The 21,119-nt window shown below is 35.5% G+C and overlaps 1 protein-coding gene across 1 annotated transcript; it reads left to right on the forward strand.

The window, feature by feature from the left end:
- Positions 1 to 1,758: 1,758 nt before the first annotated feature.
- LOC134250036 (alpha-L-fucosidase-like) lies at positions 1,759 to 19,149 on the forward strand. Its single transcript, XM_062732370.1, has 8 exons — positions 1,759 to 2,150; positions 7,422 to 7,528; positions 13,778 to 13,908; positions 14,710 to 14,843; positions 16,882 to 16,979; positions 17,128 to 17,260; positions 18,200 to 18,370; positions 18,775 to 19,149. The coding sequence occupies exons 1-8, from the start codon at positions 1,789 to 1,791 to the stop codon at positions 19,031 to 19,033; spliced, it is 1,395 nt and encodes a 464-aa protein (XP_062588354.1). The 5' UTR covers positions 1,759 to 1,788; the 3' UTR covers positions 19,034 to 19,149.
- Positions 19,150 to 21,119: the final 1,970 nt, after the last annotated feature.

Genomic DNA, 21,119 nt, shown 5'->3' on the forward strand with positions numbered 1-21,119 from the left:
TGTACGAACTATCATATCTTTTTGCAGCCATTTTAACCCCCACCCCATTCCCCATAACGGACATCTTTTATCGCTTGCTTTTCAGATATTCAATCCACCACTTTTAAAAAGAATGAGCGTACGTGCCTAGGTTAATTAAAGTATATACGGGAAGAAAAATTAGAAACAGTCCATCATTTCCGGCATTAAAGATTTCCAGCGAAATATCGAGTGACCAGGTATGTCGATTATACCCGGAGGCAGGACTTAAGGGCCGGGTGGGGTTCCACTTTTCCATTTTTTTTCTGAGAATACATTTTTTTCATATGTTGACATTTTAATATTTAGACACTTCTCGCTCATTACCCCTTCACACACACTTTTTGTTTGCTATAGAACCGAATTCATCCAATTTCCAGCATTTGAAAAAAAATAGGCCCTAATTTGAAAAATTAGAGAACTCCCATCCACCCAAATGAAATATAATTTTAAAACAAGATGTGTTTGCGAAACACTGATGCCCCCGTATGGCAATATAGTGAAGGTTAAACTTTCTCAAATGCAGATCAAATATGTTGGTACCTAAAGTAAGGCCTTTACAAATGTGAATATGAAACCCTAGCACCACCTGCTCAAGGGTTATGACCAGGTTTGACATTTTTAAAGGTAGGAAAAACTGCGGGGTCAAGGTCAAAGGGTCAAGGTTGTTGGTTTCTAAAGAAAGGCTTTGTTTTAAAGATTATGAATGGAAAGTATGAAAACGCTGGCCCTTACCGTTCAAAGGTTATGGCCAAGGTTAAAGTTTGCAAAAAGAAGGTCAAACTCTAAGGGCAAGGTCAAAGGGTAAAGGTTTTTGATACACAATGAAAGGTCTTGTCACAAGGATTACGTATGTGAAATATGAAAGCTCTAGCCCCTACTGTTCAAAAGTTATGGCCAATGTTAAAGTTTGTAATAAGTAGGTCAAACTCCAGGGTCAAAGTTGTTGATATCCAATGAAAGGTCTTCTTACAAGGATTAAATACTGTATTTGAAGTATGAAAGCCCTAGCCCTTACCGTTCAAAAGTTATGACCATAGTTAAAGTTTTTTCATAAGTACGGACATCTCCAAGGTCAAGGTCAAAAGTCAAAATTCCTGGTTTCAAATGAAAGGTCTTACCAAAAAGAATTGATATTTGAAATATGAAATTCCTTGTATCTACCGTATAAAAGTTAGGGCCAAAGTAAAAAGTTTGAATTTTTTGTGTAAATTTCGTGGGTCAACTCCAAGGTCAAGGTTCTTGGTATCAAATGAAAGGTCTTGCCACAAGGATTCAATATGTGAAGTATGAAAGCCGTAATCCTAATTCTTCAAAAATTATGGCCTTGTATCTACTGTTCAAAAGATATGGCCAAAGTAAAAGTTCAAAATTTTTGTGTAAAAGTGGATCAAGGTCAAGGTCAAAAGATCAAATTTGGTGGTGCCCAGAGAAAGGTCTTGTATCAAGGAATACACATGTGAAATATGAATGTCCTAGCTCCACTAAATCAAAATTTATCGGCAAGGTTAAAGTTTTTGCGGACAGACAGCAATAGCTGACATATAGACAGACATAGAGACAGCTAGACAGACAGACGGACGGACACGATAAAAACTATATACACCCGAAACTTCATTTACGGGGGCATAAAACACGTTGTTGACTGTGGGCCTGGAGAAGAAAGTGTTTTCGAGAGGGCAGAACTTGGCTAGAAATCGGATTTGTGAACAGGTTGGATTCTAAATCTTACTACATCACGTGACATTGAAAAAGTCACATGAAATAAACATGGCGCGCAACATGAGCTTGATTTGTGGAAGACTAACTTTCTTTTTGTGTTTGATAGTAGTTTCAACATTTTCAGTGAGATATGAGCCAAACTGGGACTCTCTAGATTCCCGTCCGTTACCTCCCTGGTACGACGCGGCAAAAGTTGGTATATTCATTCACTGGGGAGTATTTTCTGTCCCGAGTTTTGAGTCGGAGTGGTTCTGGTGGGACTGGGAGGGGGTCAAAACCAACAGCGCAGTAGAATTTATGAAAGCGAACTACCCTCCCGACTTCACATATGCAGATTTCGCAAAGGATTTTAGAGCTGAATTCTTCAATGCTTCAGAATGGGCAGAGATTTTCCAGGCTTCAGGGGCACAGTAAGGAATAAAATCAATAATTAACTTGGTTTACAATCCACATAGTTACACAATATCACAGTGCACACTATGTTGACGGTTGATACTCTGACGTTACATGACGTCATTGTAAGTTGCATTACCTATCCGATGACTGAACAGTGATGATTTTAATGAAATATTTTTTAAAAACATTCGATCCTGATATTTAAAGTCTTAAACTTTTTTTGCCAAATGTATTTTTAGTTTCTACATACATAGCTTAATTAACAGGTCAAGCACAATATCCCGATAAAGGTATATTAAGCTTGATAAAGCTATATAGCTTTATCAAGGTATTTAAAATACCTTGATCAAGGTATTTTATGACGTAATGAAAATTCAAAAAAATTCTTTAAAAATTAATTACTGAAAGTCGAGTTCTGAGTTGTTGTCAGTAGTGGTGTTTCGATTATCGCCGACATCGCGGAATCTGTCGCTGAAACCCAACCGATTTCGATTAATCGGATCGGAATTTGAGATCGATTAATTGGTAAAACCCGTAAACGTACGAGTTTACAAAGAACGAACTGTTGTTGACACGAATAGTCGAATACACTACATTGGCAAAGATGGCGGCGCCCTGTGTCGCAGACGATGAGGACGACCAGCGAGAAATACTTCCCTACTCCGGCACTAAATCGAAGTCGGAGGTATGGAAATACTTTGGATTTTACAGAAAGGCAGCCAGTCCGCCTACGAAACAAAACTTAGACATGTCAAGAGCCGTTTGCAAACTCTGCAGGCGAACGTACGCCAATAAAGGTACTATATCGACTTTACGTCCTTGGTAAGAAGTTTGGGAAAACGCTATACACGCTACTGGTCCTCCAGTAATTATGGGACAGAAATCGTGCGTTTTTCAGAATTTCTAAGCAGTGTTGTACAATTAAATTAAAAAATTTACATTTCGCCAGAGGTTAACTCAAGAGCAAAACAAATATATTAAAATATTTTATGATTTTTGCTTGAAAAATTGTTTAAAGATCACTAGAAAACATACCGAAATTCATTCAAATTTTGAAGAGCGGACCAGTACTTATCGGACACCTGGTTTTTACAGGAAAAAAGATGACATTTGAGAGGTTAAAAATTGATTTCTAAACACTACTGTCAATATCCTAGGTAATGATTACATTGAATAGTAAAAAAATAAACATTTTATAGAGTCATATATCCTTTATTTCACATATGTTTCAAAATAAATATGGAAACCGATTAATTCGATTAATCACTAAAATCGGAAATCGATTATTAACCGATAATCGGTTTCAATTTTTTTCCGATTATACAACACTAGTTGTCAGTAAATTCACCCATGCATGTAAAGAACTCAAACTCAAACAAATCAGTAGAAAAACGTGTCGTGTGAGGAGACGTTATTTTATGCTTTCCTTTTGATACCAGGTGTTTTTCATGCACGAGTAGACACACTGACAAAAACTCAGAACTCGACTTTCGGTATTTAATTTTTAAAGAATTTTTTAGAATTTTCATTACATAAAATACCTTGATCAAGGTATTTTAAATACCTTGATAAAGCTATATAGCTTTATCAAGCTATTTACCTTTATTGGGGTATTGTGCTGGACTTGATTAAAATTCAAATCAAAAAATGGGGGTTAATACGCTTCTTTTTGCGCTACAGTACATTTAATATGACCTTTTTGCACTGAAATTTGTGTCTTAATTAAGATAAAAATTTTGGATGTTTTCCTTCCAATATTTTTATCCAATTAAAGCATGAAACAAAATGAACTCTCACTAAGTTTGTTTAAAAAAAGACACTTAAAAATTGTGACTAAGAAAAATTTTCAAATTGCTTCGCATAATCAATTATTTGACCTTTCTGCACTGATAAAGTGATTTTTCTGGCATTGAAAATTTAATAAGCAAGAAAATTATTTGAAAGTTTTGAACTTTTTCTGATTTTAAGCAAATAGGTCAAATTTATCTTGAATATTAAGAAAAGAACATCAAAAGTGGGAGTATATGATGTAAAGTTTTGGATATTACTAAAAAAGTGTCAATTTTACGTTAAAATTGGCTCAATTTTTTCTGGGTTTTTAGAATATATTTACTATATTTGTCACACTTTGTTGATAGAATTCATAAGAAATAATTAAATAGATATTTCAGAACCAGCATAACACATTTCACTGCAAAAAAACAGTTTTGCGCGCAACCAGGATGGCAAAATAGGAATCCAAAATTAACAGTACTGTTAAGTTCAAAATGGAAAAATTGATCATTTTCGTCTAAAAATCCTTCCGCCATAAAATATAGTCACGAGCTTAATTCTACTTGAATGGAATTTAATCGCGGTTTTTTCATTGAATATAGTTAATTTGCACTGTAGAATTCAAATTTAATGTAAGAACTTAAAAATGATGCAGAATTTTGTAAATAAAGGACCTGACCAAAATACGCTCAAAATCTCAGGATCAAACGTCCTTAAAATTTACCTGCATGTTAACTATTTAGTAATGTACCTGCAATATTATAATGTATATTCATTCAACTGTTAAATCAAGGCGATTTTTTAAATTTAACTTTTATTGTTCATTTTGTCATGAAAACATAGCTTTAACAAGCGAATCTTTGTGGGTCCAAAGTTACTGTGGAAAAAATTTTGATGAATCAATGTGTAAAAGTCTGAAGTTTCTTATTGACCAATTAAGCCTATAGTCAGAGCCCGCAGTGACATGCGACACAAAGTGTTGCTCACTTTTAAGAATAAGATGAATTTCACCACCAAGATGACTTATAAGCATCATGATAAGTATGTTTGTTATATTCTTCCATTTAATAATTTAGATAAGAAGTTCCACATTTTGATCTATATTTATTAAAAAAGACAGTCAAAACTACATGTTCAACTGATTAATTTCCCTAGTGCTACAGTGATATTATACATATATCACATGGCTTCGAGGGTGACATACCAGAATATTTGCCCCGAGGTGACAGGAAAGCCCTGGAGTGTTATGTCACCCGATGCCGAAAGCATGTTTGAATCTTAATAATGTAGTTTTGACATGGCATTTTTAAAAAAAACATGGAGAAAAAGCATGCAGCTTCAACAAAAAAACAACAACTTGTGAATGAGATTTTAGCTCACCTGCCTCAGCCAAAGGCTCAAGTGAGCTTTTCTGATTAAAGTTTGTCTGTTGTAATATACAATTATGGACTGTTTAGAAGGGAGATATCACCAATTAATTATCAGGTCTGAGTAGGTTTGTCACCCGAAGGTGCTTGCACCCGAGGGTGACAACCCTACTCAGACCTGATGATTAATTGGTGATGTCTCCCTTCAAAACAGTCCATAATACTTTTATTATCCTGAAGAATCTAAATTAGCAGTTAAATAAAGTAGAAAGTAGTAATCAAACCTCTTGTGTTCTCCTACACTGCTCTGATTCCATACTTTCAAAATATGTCAACAGACAACTTTGACGTCATCATTGGAATTTATTGTTTTCTGATCCTGCATATTTAACAATTGTTAAATTAAAAATATGAGTCATCTCGCTAAAACCACTGTATTTTCATTCAAAAGGCAACAACACAGTTGTGACCCAGCATGCTCACTTGTACTATTTCATTGTCATGTGAAGGAAGATAAGAGTTGTCACCCTGCGCATGAGGAAGACATCACGAGTTGTCTCCCTGCACGTGACCTGCTCTAAACCAATCAGATTGACTGTATAATTCTGAAGGATAATAATCTCCTTTGTCGTCATTGTAAACTTTTCACATTTTCATCTTCTTTTCAAGAACTACTCAGTAACTGGGTCCATTTTAACCAAACTTGACACAGAGTATCCTTAAGTGAAGGGGATTCAAAATTGTTCAAGCTAGGGTAGATAATAACAAATTAGTGAAAAACTAATGGTATCATTTAAAAATCTTCCTCTCAAGAATCACTGAGCCAAGAAAGATGAAACTTATGTGGAGTCATCCATACATGATGTAGATTCAGGTTTGTTCAAATCATGACCTCCAAGGTAGGATGGGGCCACAATGACCAGCAAAGTTTTACATAGGATTGTGGAATATATAGGAAAAATCTTTGAAAATCTTCTCCTCAAGAAACACTGGGCCAAAAAAGATGAAACTTAAGTAAATTGTCCACAGGTATGTGGTGTTGATTCAAGTTTGTGCAAATCATGTCCCCCAAGGATAGGATGGGGCTACACTAAGGGATCAAAGTTTTACATGGAAATATACAGAAAAAAATCTTTATTAATCTTCTTCTCAAGAATAGCAAAGTCATAATTAGTGATATTTATAAGGAGGCATCCTCTGGTTGTGTAGATTTAAATTTGTTCAAATCATAGCCCCCTGAGGGTTAGTGGGGCCACAAAGAAGGATCAAAGTTTTACATAAGAAAAAAGGGAAAATCTTCTCAGGAACAGAAAAATTATATATGTTTAGTCATCTTGACATATAAGCATGATAAGCATCCTTATGTAGTAAAGATAAAAATTTGTTCAAATCATGACCTCTTCTGGTATGGAGGGGTAACAATGGGGGATCAAATTTTTACAAAGTAATATATAGGAAGAATTAAAAAAAAATTTTTTCTCAAGAACAGCAAAGCTATATGCTATATCAATATGGAGGCATCCTCAAGTAAGCATGCTTTGTCCTTATTCTTAGCTGATGTCCTCAGGTGAGCGATGTGGCCCATGTGCCTCTTTTTATGCCTTATGGGACAAGATGATTAACATTTTTAAATACAGGCATAAAATCACTATTTGGTAGAGATGACTAAGGATTAAGCTACTTGATGTGTGAAGACCATTGACCTAAGAAAAATTAAATCTATGTTGATAGATATCACATGATATTAAATCAGTAACACATGACAATCTTAACAAAAGAAATTATGGAGACATTTATAAGCTTTATTGATTTTGAATGAAAGTGCTTTACAGCTAATATAGACCCAGTAAAAATGAAATCTTTTAAATTATTTGTGGCATATTGCATTTAACCAATTGAAAATTTATAAATTCAGGACATGTAATCATTAAAAAATAAAAGATTGTTTCAACTTACAGACAAGATATTTCAATTCAATTCAATTGTGCTAAGTAGTCAGAAAGTTCATGCTGAACAATATATTCTACATGTGTATACATGTATTTTCTCTTTTGTAATTGGAAGCATTACACATCTAAATTCCTGTGCTTAATTTTGTTTGCACTTCAAAAGTTTTATGCATTATTTCTTTTGACATCTTTTTAGATATGTTGTTTTGACAAGCAAACATCATGAAGGGTTCACCAATTGGCCGTCAATGTTCTCATTTAACTGGAACTCTAAAGATGTCGGCCCAGCCAGAGATCTTGTGGGTAATGGAAGTTTGATCTTAGAAAACCATATTACATGATTCTGTTATGGGTCAGAATTACCCGAAATGCCAGCAAAGATCAATAACACAATTTAAACTTAACAATAATTTATTTACAGTAAAATATAATAAGTATATGAAACATAAAGTACAAACTTAGCAAGAATCTAAAAATACATACATCAGAGTGTCCGTTGCTGCACACAATGTCCCAGTGAAAATATATTCCAGTTATATCTCAATTGTGCTCATACGACAAAAGTCACAATTATTGTATATGCATTGAATTGACAGGGTATTTATACAGTATTATAAATCTAGAAAATTCTAGAAGTTGTAAGTACATGATATTACTGGAACAATCTGGACATACACAAAATTTAAGAATGTTCTAGATAAAATGACCGAACATGTTGACCACTCTGGAACGTTCAAGAAACTTAATGTTACTAATTATATACATAATGAAACAATACACATCTCACAACACCTCCCCCCTTAAAAAGTTTGAATGTCAATGAAAACTTATATTATTAAAATAAAAGTTTTGTACATTAATACAAAATCTAGTATGTTTACGATACTCTTGACAAGGCGTCTGCAATAACATTGTTTTTGCCTTTGATATGCTTAATTGTTATGTGGTATTCTTGTAACAACAAACTCCATCTAGTCAGTCTTTGATTCTTATTTGACAATTTATGCAAAAATGTCAGGGGGTTGTGATCCGTATATACAAGAATTGGATGCAAAGTAACATTCAGATAAACATCAAAATGCTGTAAGGCTAACAACAAAGCAAGGCATTCCTTTTCAATGGTGGAATACTTTTGTTGACATTTTGTAAGTTTCTTTGAAAAATAAGAAACAACTCTATCTACCTTATCACTATGTTCTTGAAACAAAGCTGCCCCGATTCCAACATCACTAGCATCAACAGTAAGCTTAAATTGTTTAGAAAAATCTGGAGTTGACAAAACTGGGTTGCTCATAAGGACAGATTTGATTTTTTGAAATGATTTTTCACAGTCCTTTGTCCATTCAAAGTTAACCCTCTTCTGCAAAAGATTTGTAAGTGGACTTACAACTGAGGAAAAATTTGGACAAAATTTTCTGTAAAACCCAGCCATGCCCAAAAACCTCTTTAACTCTTTCTTGTTTGTAGGAATCGGGAACTTTGCAATAGCTTCCACTTTAGCCGTAATTGGTGTAACATAACCTTGACCTACTTTATGACCTAAATACTCTACATAAGCATGACAAAATTCGCTCTTCTCAAGATTCACAGTTAAGTTTGCTTTAGCTAAAATGTCAAATAAAGCATGCATGATTCGAAGATGTTCGTCCCATGTGTCACTGTATATGATGACATCATCAATGTACGCCTCGCATCCCTCAAGGTCTTGAAGAAGGGAGTGAATCATCCTTTGGAATGTAGCCGGTGCGTTTTTCATGCCAAAAGGCATTACTTTATACTGGTAAAGTCCATCTGGTGTAGCAAAAGCAGATATTTCTTTTGCTCTTTCTGTTAACGGCACTTGCCAGTAGCCTTTCAACAGGTCAAATTTACTGACAAATTTGGCGTTTCCAATGCTGTCAATACAGTCATCAATTCTAGGTATTGGATATGAATCAGTTTTGGTAACAGAATTCACCTTTCTAAAGTCTGTACATATTAATCGGTAGGAACCGTCCTGTTTTGGTACAAGAATACACGGTGAGCTCCAATTACTTTTACTAGGTTCAACAATGTCATTATCCAACATATACTGCACTTCCCTTCTTAGGTACTGCAATTTTATTGGATTGAGACGGTACGGATGTTGTTTGATAGGCAGAGCGTCGCCAACTATAACATCATGACAAGCTGCATTAGTTTTCTTTGGAACATCCGAGAAGATTTGATGGTACTCATTCATCAAGTTTTTAACTTGTTCTTTTTGGTGAATGTTCAAATGTCCAAGTTTGGCATCAAAATCAGCCAAAATTTCTGAGTTTTTCAAGCGGACACTCTGATTACAATCTTTCTCATTCATTTCTACATTTGTATCACTTTCAATACAATTTTGAACAGTCTTAGCATTGGCTAAAGTGGAAACTGGTTTTACAGAATTTCGGTCACACCTTTCAAAATACTCTTTCAACATGTTAATGTGACAAACCCGTTTCTCTTTACGTCGACCTGGTGTCTTAACTACATAGTTTACATCACTGATCTTGCTTTCAATTTCATAAGGGCCATAAAATCTGGCCTGTAAAGGATGACCAGGAATAGGTAAAAATACAAGAACCTTATCACCTGGCTTAAACACCCTATTTCTGGCATCTTTGTCATACCACATTTTCATTTTCATCTGAGAACTCTTCAAATTTTCTTGTGCTAATTTACAAGCATTGTAAAGTTTTTCTTTGAAATCAGACACATAATCTAAAAGATTAAGATCACTAGTCTCAGTCAGCCACTTTTCCTTTAACAATTTCAAAGGACCTCTAACTGTATGACCGAACACCAATTCAAAAGGACTGAATCCAAGAGACTCCTGGACTGCTTCTCGTGCAGCAAATAGTACAAGATGAACCCCTTCATCCCAGTCTTTTTCATATCGGTAACAATAGGTCTTCAGCATTGTTTTAGGGTTTGATGAAAACGTTCTAGCGCTCCCTGGGACTCAGGATGATAAGCAGTTGATCGATACTGCCTAATACCCAACTCATGCATGACTTGCTGGAACAACCCCGACATAAAATTTGAGCCTTGATCTGACTGAATTGCCTTGGGTGCTCCTACAAAACTGAAAAACTTGGTTAGGGCCTTAACTATGCTCTTTGCCTTTATATTCCTAAGAGGTATGGCTTCAGGAAATCGAGTGGATGTACACATAATGGTAAGTAAATACTGGTTTCCTGACCTAGTCCTAGGCAAAGGTCCTACACAATCCACCAACACTCGACTAAACGGTTCTTCAAAAGCTGGAATGGGTTGGAGAGGAGCAGATGGTATCTTCTGATTTGGTTTACCTACCATCTGACAGACATGGCATTACTTGCAAAACTTCGAAACATCCTTTCTTAGCTTAGGCCAATAAAAATGACTCAAAATCCTATTATAAGTCTTATTGATACCTAAATGACCAGCCATAGGTGTATCGTGAGCTAAACTCATGACATCTCGACGATAAGCAGCTGGGACCACTATCTGGTGAACAACACGCCACACTTCATCTGGAGAATCGTCAGGTGGTCGCCATTTTCGCATAAGGATGCCATCTTTCATATAGAAGCATTCTCCAACTTTAATAGCCTCTTCTGGTGGAAGTGCCCTCTTACTAAATTGAATGATATCTGGGTCTTTATGTTGTTCAGAGAGTAAACGTTCTCGGCTGAGGATGTCCTTGCCTTGGTTAACTAGTGGATGCAACTCATCATCCTCACCACCAAATTTTGGTAAAAGTTCTTTCTTCTCTTGCTTCTTGATATTGTGTGGTTCCATGCTTGTTTGAGTGCCATCAAGGTCAGATAAGAAAGTGTCGTTCAAATCAATATCAACAGAGGAATCTGTCTCGTCAAAGGCTTGAGTATGGTCTGCCTCCATTTCTCGTCTTCTGGCCATCGCTCTAGTAACAGCACAGGCTGGATAAATGTCATCATGTTCATCATCGCACATAACATCTGGAGTGATTTTCTCACAAACTATAGGATCTGGTACAACTTTTCCACCAGCTAAATCGTTGCCTAGCAACAAAGAAATGCCTGGAACGGGAAGAGTAGGTCGAACACCTACGATAACAGGTCCAGTAACTAAATCTGACTTCAAACTAATTCTATGCAGGGGAACATCAATGACGCCTAGCTCCACACCCTGTAATAAAACTGACCCACCAGTAGAAGTCTGCTCAGACAAAGGAAGCACGCCCTCTAACAATAACGTCTGTGCAGCACCAGTATCTCTCAAAATCTGGACAGGTTTTATTTCGCTAGAGTCACCGAGTGAAACAAATCCCTGAGACATAAAGGGCTTATAATCCTCCATAGAATCAATAGAACTGGACTGTGAACCCTGGACATCAGGAGTGTCAGAACAAATGGAAACTAAGGCTTCTCTATCACCTCTAACTGCCGCACAAGCATGTGGTTGAGTTTTGTCAAAATCATTTTTTCTCTTAAGTTTAAAGCAGTCACTGATCAGATGACCTTTTTTCTTACAATAACTACAAGTAGGAAGCGACCCTATTCCAGAAGATCCTTCAAAACGTCCTGGACCGGACTTAGAACCACCTTGGGCTGGAGACTGGGAACTTGTGAAAGACTGAGACCCTGAACCACTCTTTTTATATGTGTCTGAATTAGTAGAATTACTGCTAGTCTGAGATCTTGATACAAAATTCTTTTTATGAGACAGAGCATAAGTATCAGATATAACTGCTGCCTCTTCAAGAGTTTTCACATTCTTATCTTCTAAATGTGTTTTCAATTCTTGAGAAACACATTCCTTAAACTCTTCTACCAGGATGACTTGGCGCAAATTAGCAAAAGTTTTATCAAGTTTCTTAGATCTAAACCAATGATCGAATAAATCTTCTTTTTCTCGTGAAAATTCAACAAATGTTTGATTATCAAACTTTCTATACTTTCTGAACTTTTGTCTATACGCTTCAGGTACTAATTCATATGCTTTTAATATTGATGCTTTAACCTTCTCATAGTCTGAACTTTCAGCTACCCCTAGTGCAGAGTATACCTCAGCTGCTTTGCCAACCAGTACACTTTGTAACATCGTTGACCAAACATGTTGTGGCCATTTAAGATTCTCTGCGACTTTTTCGAATTGGGGAAAATATTTGTCTACAGATTTTTCTTGAAATTTTGGAACTAGTCTGATATTTTTTGCTGCATCAAATTCATTCTTGACAAATGAGGGTTCTGGTTTCTGCTGTAATCTTAATTTCTCTAACTCAAAGTGCTCTTGTCTTTCTAATTTGTCTAATTCAAATTTCCGTTCACGCTCTCGTTCTTCTCTTTCTCTTTCTCGCTCTTCTCTTTCAAATCGCATTTTCTCTAACTCTAATTGAAACTGATATTCTGTCATCTTATAAGAGCCTAACTCTGATTTAACTGTATATTCTGGAAGATCGTATTTTTCAAAGATGTTTTCTTCTACTAGTTTGTTTGCAACCTTAACTCTAATGTCTTGCTTTCTCTGAGAGGATTTAACATCTAACCCAAAATGCAGACCTAATGCGATCAAGTCATCCTTTTTTAACGTATCAAAAACCTGAACACTTGGTGAACTAAGAAAGTCTGTGACCGAAAATACCATGTTGATTTTTGCTGGCTTATAGTCAAATTTAACAGTTCAATAAACAAAATTCTGACAATAAACTGCAAAAGTGCAAGAAATTCTTTATCCCGGACGAGCCCCCAATTCTGTTATGGGTCAGAATTACCCGAAATGCCAGCAAAGATCAATAACACAATTTAAACTTAACAATAATTTATTTACAGTAAAATATAATAAGTATATGAAACATAAAGTACAAACTTAGCAAGAATCTAAAAATACATACATCAGAGTGTCCGTTGCTGCACACAATGTCCCAGTGAAAATATATTCCAGTTATATCTCAATTGTGCTCATACGACAAAAGTCACTATTATTGTATATGCATTGAATTGACAGGGTATTTATACAGTATTATAAATCTAGAAAATTCTAGAAGTTGTAAGTACATGATATTACTGGAACAATCTGGACATACACAAAATTTAAGAATGTTCTAGATAAAATGACCGAACATGTTGACCACTCTGGAACGTTCAAGAAACTTAATGTTACTAATTATATACATAATGAAACAATACACATCTCACAACAATACTGTATTTTTTTTTTGCAGAATAAATGTTGTACATTGTACTTTTAGTATTCTGATTAAAATGCAAATTACATTGTAATTTGCATTTTAATCAGAATACTAAAAGTACAATGTAACATGAAAGCATAAAGTTGAATATGATTTCAAAGGGTTTAAAAGCAAATGACATTTTGAGTAAATATGTTTGTGATTAGCTTTATATGAACTACCTATTCATAAAAAAAACCCTGTATTATCAGTAATACTCAGCATGCTTTGGAAATAAGTTTTGTTTGATTAATCCTTTAGAGAAATATTGAGTGCTTTTTATAACAATGATAACTGAAGCATACACTTCATTTGTGAAAAAGAATATACACGTTTACATATATTTACAGGAGAGCTTGCAACAGCCATCAGAAACCAAACGGATCTGTTTTTCGGCCTTTATCATTCCCTGTTTGAATGGTTTCATCCTCAGTATCTACAGGACAAGGCCAACAAATGGCAGACTCAGAAGTTTGTGGAGGTAGGAGGCAAGAAAAAGTCCTTTAAGTTTATTGTAAACAAACTATTCCTGTAGAAGTACTTATTTCCTTGTGGTACATGTATTAATTAACACTATGTTCATGATCACAAACTTTCCGGGGATTTTCATCCCATCATACTTAATATACGTAAATGGCATATAGTGAAAGTCTAAGAAATGTGCATAATTTTCTACTTGCAAATTAAACAGAAATAGATATAACACAGAATTATGAACCCATGGAAAAAAGAATCTTTTCAGTATTCATGTCATCTTTTTTTTGCAATTCATCGGTTTGAAATCAATTCGCAAAAATTAGTTTTTGTGACTGAGGAAACATTCTCTATAAATACAAAGCAAAATAAATTTTTTGTGGATATTGATATTTGTGAGGAAAGCAGGTCGAAAAGCTCATGGATATTTCTCACACATGAATAAAAATTGGTTTTTAGTATACTTTAAATGTATTATATTTAGCGGAAAGTGATTTTTCATCAAGTTAACGTAGATTTGATTTAGCGCATTTCTTCATGTTCTTATTCATTTATCAATGTTTAAGACATTTAGCGATGTACTTATATTAGCGGAAGTACCTTTCCGCCAAAAGCGCTAAAAAAATACACCGCCGAATGTAATATGTAATATGTAATACAGTATTCTTCTCTACACTAGTATTACATGTAGTTACCATCTCAAACACCAGTATTTGTAAGGATAATTGGTAAAATGGAAGTTTAGTTTTTTCAAGTTTCATGCAGCAGGTTTCAATCTGTTTTTTAACAACCATTTTTATATATTTAGAGTAAAACAATGCCGGAGCTGTACGAGATTGTGAACCGGTACAAACCGGACGTGATCTGGTCCGACGGAGACTGGGAAGCACCAGATACTTACTTGAATTCTACAAACTTCATAGCCTGGCTGTACAACGATAGGTTAGAATATCCACACTCTTCATAGCCTGGCTGTACAATGATAGGTCAGAATATCCAAACAAACTTCATAGCCTGGCTGTACAACGATAGGTCAGAATATCCACAAACTTTATAGCCTGGCTGTACAACGATAGGTCAGAATATCCACAAACTTTATAGCATGGCTGTACAACGATAGGTCAGAATATCCAGACACTTCATAGTCTGGCTGTACAATGATAGGTTAGAATATCCACAAACTTTATAGCCTGTCTGTACAATGATAGGTCAGAATATCCACACACTTCATAGCATGGTTATACAATGATAGGTCAGAATATCCACAAACTTTATTAGCATGGTTGCACAATGATAGGTTAGAATATCCACAAACTTTATTAGCATGGTTGTACAATGATAGGTTAGAATATCCACAAACTTTATAAGCCTGGCTGTACAATGATAGGTCAGAATATCCACAAACTTCATAGCCTGGCTGTACAATGATAGGTCAGAATATCCACACAAACTTTATAGCCTGGCTGTATAATGATAGGTCAGAGTATCCGCACAAACTTTTTAGCCTGGCTGTACAATGATAGGTTAGATTATCCACAAACTTCATAGCCTGGCTGTACAGTGATAGGTCAGAATATCCACACACTTCATAGCCTGGCTGTACAGTGATAGGTCAGAATATCCACACACTTCATAGCCTGGCTGTACAGTGATAGGTCAGAATATCCACACACTTCATAGCCTGGCTGTACAATGATAGGTCAGAATATCCACAAACTTCATAGCCTGGCTGTACAATGATAGGTCAGAATATCCACAAACTTCATAGCCTGGCTGTACAATGATAGGTCAGAATATCCACAAACTTCATAGCCTGGCTGTACAATGATAGGTCAGAATATCCACAAACTTCATAGCCTGGCTGTACAATGATAGGTCGGAATATCCACAAACTTCATAGCCTGGCTGTACAATGATAGGCCAGAATAAATCAGTTGAGATCAGAATTGTGTCCAAACAAGTCTTAATGACTGTTAATTGAGAGTTCAGTATTTTGTACATAAGCGGAAAGATTGTGTTGGTAAACTTTTTCACAAGTAAAGTTTATATTAAATTAATAGATTCATTTTTAGCTCTACTGGTCAGAGACCAGAAGAGCTTATGCGATAGTAATGCGTCCGTCCGTCCGTCTGTCTGCCTGTCTGTAAACAATTTTTCAAAATGCTACTCCTCCTACAGTTTTGGTCCGATTTCCATATAACTTGGCACACAAGTAGACTACACTAAGATACATAATTCTGTGCATCGGTTTTTGATTTCGATGAATGGTGTTGCCATGGTTACTAAAAATAGAAATTTCTGTAAAATTCTTTCAAAATGCTACTCCTCCTACAGTTTTGGTTCGATTTCAATATAACTTGGCACACAAGTAGACTACACTAAGATACATAATTCTATGTATCGGTTTTTGATTTTGATGAACAGTGTTGCCGTGGTTACTAAAAATAGAAATTTCTGTGAAAGTCATTCAAAATGCTACTCCTCCTACAATTTTGGTCTGATTTTAATATAACTTGGCACACAAGTAGACTACACTAAGATACATAATTCTGTGCATCGGTTTTTGCTTTCAATGAACGGTGTTGTCAAGGTTACTAAAAATAGAAATTTCTGTGAAATTCTTTCAAAATGCTACTCCTCCTACACTTTTGGTCCAGTTTCAATATAACTTGGCACACAAGTAGACTATACTAAGATACATAATTCTGTGCGTAGGTTTTTATTTTGATGAGTGGCAAGGATCATTTTTTTTACTTATTGCTGTTTTAAAGTCTCAAGTCCCAACTGCTACTTTTCTCTTCCTTTGTTTTAAGTATTAACCAGTAGAGCTACAGTCTCGACAGAGACTTCTGGTTCAGATACACAGTCAAAATTAAAGAAAAAATATTTTTTTACTGAGAAAATGCAATGAACTTATGATACATGCATGTATTTGATTCTGTATGTGTATTCTAATATAGATTTTCTTTTTTTATTGCAGTCCTGTGAGAGAAAATGTCGTGACCAATGATCGATGGGGTCAAGGGGTCATGTGCAAACATGGAGGATTCCTCACCTGCTCAGACAGGTATAACCCAGGTAAGACATGTTAGATTAAATTATGTAATAGTGGAGATTATTTTAGATATGTACATTGTTGTCCTAACATCAAATCTTTTTTAAGAAAAAATATCTGAAGTTATTTAAGGTTTCTTGTTATTTAAAAACGTTTTTTTTACATAAACAGGAAAGTTGCAAAAGAGAAAATGGGAAAATGCCATGACAATTGATAAGCAATCTTGGGGTTACCGTAGAAACACAAAGCTGTCAGAATTTCTGACCACGGATGAGCTCATTGGAACACTGGTGGAAACAGTCAGGTATATAAATAAATCACCTTGAGTCTTTAAGTCAGAGGTGAAGGTCAAATCAGATATGAGCTGCATTTTTGAGAATTTTATTTTGTGGGTAAAATGTGTCATTATGATTAATCTGTATGTAATCTAAACCCTTATGATCAATGAAACCAAAAAAAAGTTTAAAAATGTTTCAGAAGAAACATTTCTGTACAACCGAATATACAGTTTTATATAAGAAATCATTATTGTACACGACGACAATAATTCAATTTTGCTTAAATCATCGTGTATAAAAAGTTCTTTAATAGCAAATATGAGCAACAGAAGTTTATAAATGTTCTATTTTTCTGTCATTGAAATAGTTAATTACAAATTTGCAACATTTTTTTCCGATGTCAAACATGCAGCTCATATTGCTTTAAGATATTGAACACAAAGACAAACATTTTGCCAGTAAAATTATTCCTATTCAAGTAAAAGTCCCTTTCATGCTAATGCCCCTTTACAACAAAATGGCCCCCTCTTACTGATGTCTCCTATACCATGTTAACCAGCTAATATTGACATCCACTGAATATTTTCTCCTTTATTTCTTAAAGAAAACCCATTGCGTTAATCACTGCATGAACTACATTAGGCATATCGCCTGTACAGATTTCTAGATCAATGGCTGTTCCATCAATGAAACGTATAAAGACGTTCGCATAATTATTACAATAATTAAACTTTTCAATCCTTCTTTAAATGATTATTTAAACAGATATAAATATAAACAATAAAATGTCTTTCTTTGTTTGTTATTACTGGAATTAACGGTCACAGCTATTGCAGAAAAAATTTACATAACACGCTTACGCGGGTTATGTATTTTTTCTGCAACAGCTGCCTCCATTAATTCCAGTAATAACAAACAAAAAAAGCATTTTATTGTTTAAGTAACCAGTCTGCTCTCCTTTTCAGCTGCGGGGGAAACATTCTGGTTAACGTGGGTCCCACCAGTGACGGTAAGATTATACCGGTGTTTGAGGAGAGGCTGAGAGAAATGGGACAATGGCTGAAGGTCAACTCTGAGGCTATTTATGGAACTTATCCTTGGACGTACCAGAATGATACCATTACTCCCAATGTCTGGTACAGTATGATTGGTTATTGCAGGGTTATAGCATAGCTTCATAGGACTTTCTGAATATTCATTAGGTTAGATAATTTTTAACATTACTGCATCCAAGGTTGCATGTTGTTAACAAGTGTGCTTTGCTTTGTGTGATTTAGTTTTTTTTTACTTGTTCTAGTGTATTTTCTGCTTTTTAAAAAAACATATGCTGTCGAATATGAAGTGTAAAACACACATTTTACTTAAAATTTTATACTGGATTTTAGAGAACATTAACAATCTCAAATTTTTAAGTTCATGATTTAAGGACAAAAAATTCCCAACAATTTATTAATATTTCTAACAGATTTTGATCCAGATTCTGAATAAAAATATCTTTCCCATTTTAAGCTGATGATGGGAGATGTTTTTCCTCAAACAGGTATACAGCTGTAAAAATAAGCATGGAGCAAATGTTGTACGCAGTATTTCTAGACTGGCCTGCCAATAAAACGATTCACCTCGGAGTTCCTAAAACAGCGGAATGGACCACTGTATATTTAGTGGGCCATGAAGACAAGCCAGTGAACTTTACCACCCTACACCCACAGGGGGTTCTGTTAGAGATCCCCCAAATCCCCACCAAGGAGCTGCCATGTCAGTGGGCCTGGACATTTGTGTTTCAGGGAGTGCTGAAGTGATCCAGTGACCCAGAAAACATTACAGCAACATTTCTTCTCATAATTTCAGACAGTGATTAACCATTCAATAATTTTAGGCTTCTCATTTTTCACATTTCTTCCATGCATGTTATATAGATGTAATAATTTGATAATTTGTAATAGATCTTTACTGGTGCTTGTTTATTAATTAGTGCATGTCGAATTTTTATTAGCTCACCTCAACAAAGTTGGGGGAGCTTATGTAATACCCTCGGCGTCGGCATCGGTGTCGGCGTCCCAGGTTAAGTTTTTAGCTCACCTGAGCTGAAAGCTCAAGTGAGCTTTTCTGATCACATTTTGTCCGGCGTCCGTCTGTCTGTCTGTCTGTCCGTCTGTCTGTCTGTAAACTTTTCACATTTTCGACTTCTTCTCAAGAACCGCTGGGCCAATTTCAACCAAACTTGCCACAAAGTATCCTTGGGTGAAGGGGATTCAAGTTTGTTCAAATGAAGGGCCACGCCCTCATTCAAGGGGAGATAATTGGGAATTAATGAAAATTTGGTGGCATATTTTAAAAATCTTCTTCTCAAGAACCACTGTGCCAGGAAAGATGAAACTTATGGAGAAACATCCTCAGGTAGTGTAGATTCAAGTTTGTTCAAATCATGACCCCTGGAGGTAGGGCGGGGCCAAAATGGCCAACCAAAGTTTTACATAGAAATATATAGGAAAATTTTTTTAAAATCTTCTTCTCAAGAATGACAAAGCCATAATTCATCATATTTATATGGAAGCATGCTCAGGTAGTGTAGATTCAAGTTTGTTCAAATCATGACCCCCGGGGGTAGGGCGGGGCCAAAATGGCTGACCAATGTTTTACATAGAAATATATAGGAAATTTCTTTAAAAATCTTCTTCTCAAGAATGACAAAGCCGTAATTCATCATATTTATATGGAAGCATGCTCAGGCAGTGTAGATTCAAGTTTGTTCAAATCATAACCCACGGGGGTAGGGCGGGGCGAAAATGGCCGACCAAAGTTTTACATGGAAATATATAGAAAAATTCTTTAAAAATCTTCTTCTCAAGAATGACAAAGCCATAATTCATCATATATATATGGAAGCATGCTCAGGTAGTGTAGATTCTAATTTGTTAAAATCATGACCCCGGGGGTAGGACGGGGCCGCAACAGAGAATCAAAGTTTTACATAGAAATATATAGAAAAATTCTTTAAAAATCTTCTTCTCAAGAATGACAAAGCCATAATTCATCATATATATATGGAAGCATGCTCAGGTAGTGTAGATTCAAATTTGTTCAAATCATGAGCCCCTGAGGTAAGGCGGGGCCAAAATGGCCGACCAAAGTTTTCAAAGATATATATAGGAAAATTCTTTAAAAATCATTTTCTAAAAAATAGCAAATACATGATTGGTCATGGGACTACTTTTGGATTTAAACTTTACAATAAAAAACCATTTTCTACTTTTTCCTACCCTTAGTGCTCAGGTGAGCGATGTGGCCCATGGGCCTCTTGTTTGGAACAGTTTTCCTTTTAAGTACTTTTATGTCCTATATTGATTAGACATGCATGGAAGATGCTTCTAGTGTGTTTCATTGCACCAGTCAAAGTTTCAGATGCTGCAATTTCAGCAAAGGAATGACCAGGTTAATGTTTTTGGAGCAGGTTAACATTTTTGGTGTAGTTTTTAGCTCACCTGAGCCGAAGGCTCAAGTGAGCTTTTCTAACCAAAATTTGTCCGTTGTCTGTCGTCGTAAACTGTTCACATTTTCATCTTCTTCTCAAGAACTACGGGGCAGATTTCAACCAAACTTGGCACAGAGTATCCATGGGTGAAGGGGATTCAAGTTTGTTCAAGTGAAGGGCCACACCCTTTTCCAAGGGGAGATAATCATGAATTTGTTAAAAGTAAATGGCATTTTTAAAAAACCTTCTTCTCCAGAACCACTGGGCCAGGAAAGATGAAACTCATGTGGAATCATCCTCAGGTAGTGTAGATTCAAGTTTGTTCAAATCATGACCCCCGGGGCAAGGGTGGGGCCAAAATGGCCGACCCAAGTTTTACATAGGAAAAATCTTTAAAAATCTTCTTCTCCAGA

The sequence above is a fragment of the Saccostrea cucullata genome, unplaced genomic scaffold, assembly GCF_032062105.1.
Source record: "Saccostrea cucullata isolate Sc308-1 unplaced genomic scaffold, CSIRO_AGI_Scuc_v1 ctg2442, whole genome shotgun sequence".
In the NCBI taxonomy this organism is placed as follows: Eukaryota; Metazoa; Mollusca; class Bivalvia; order Ostreida; family Ostreidae; genus Saccostrea; species Saccostrea cuccullata.

Excerpts from the sequence above, each read along its gene's own strand:
- LOC134250036 (XM_062732370.1), top strand. The coding sequence starts at position 1,789 with ATGGCGCGCAACATGAGCTTGATTTGTGGAAGACTAACTTTCTTTTTG. Across the intron at positions 7,529-13,777 it reads CCCAGCCAGAGATCTTGTGG|GAGAGCTTGCAACAGCCATC; the intron begins GTAATGGAAGTT and ends ATATATTTACAG. Across the intron at positions 13,909-14,709 it reads AGACTCAGAAGTTTGTGGAG|AGTAAAACAATGCCGGAGCT; the intron begins GTAGGAGGCAAG and ends TTATATATTTAG.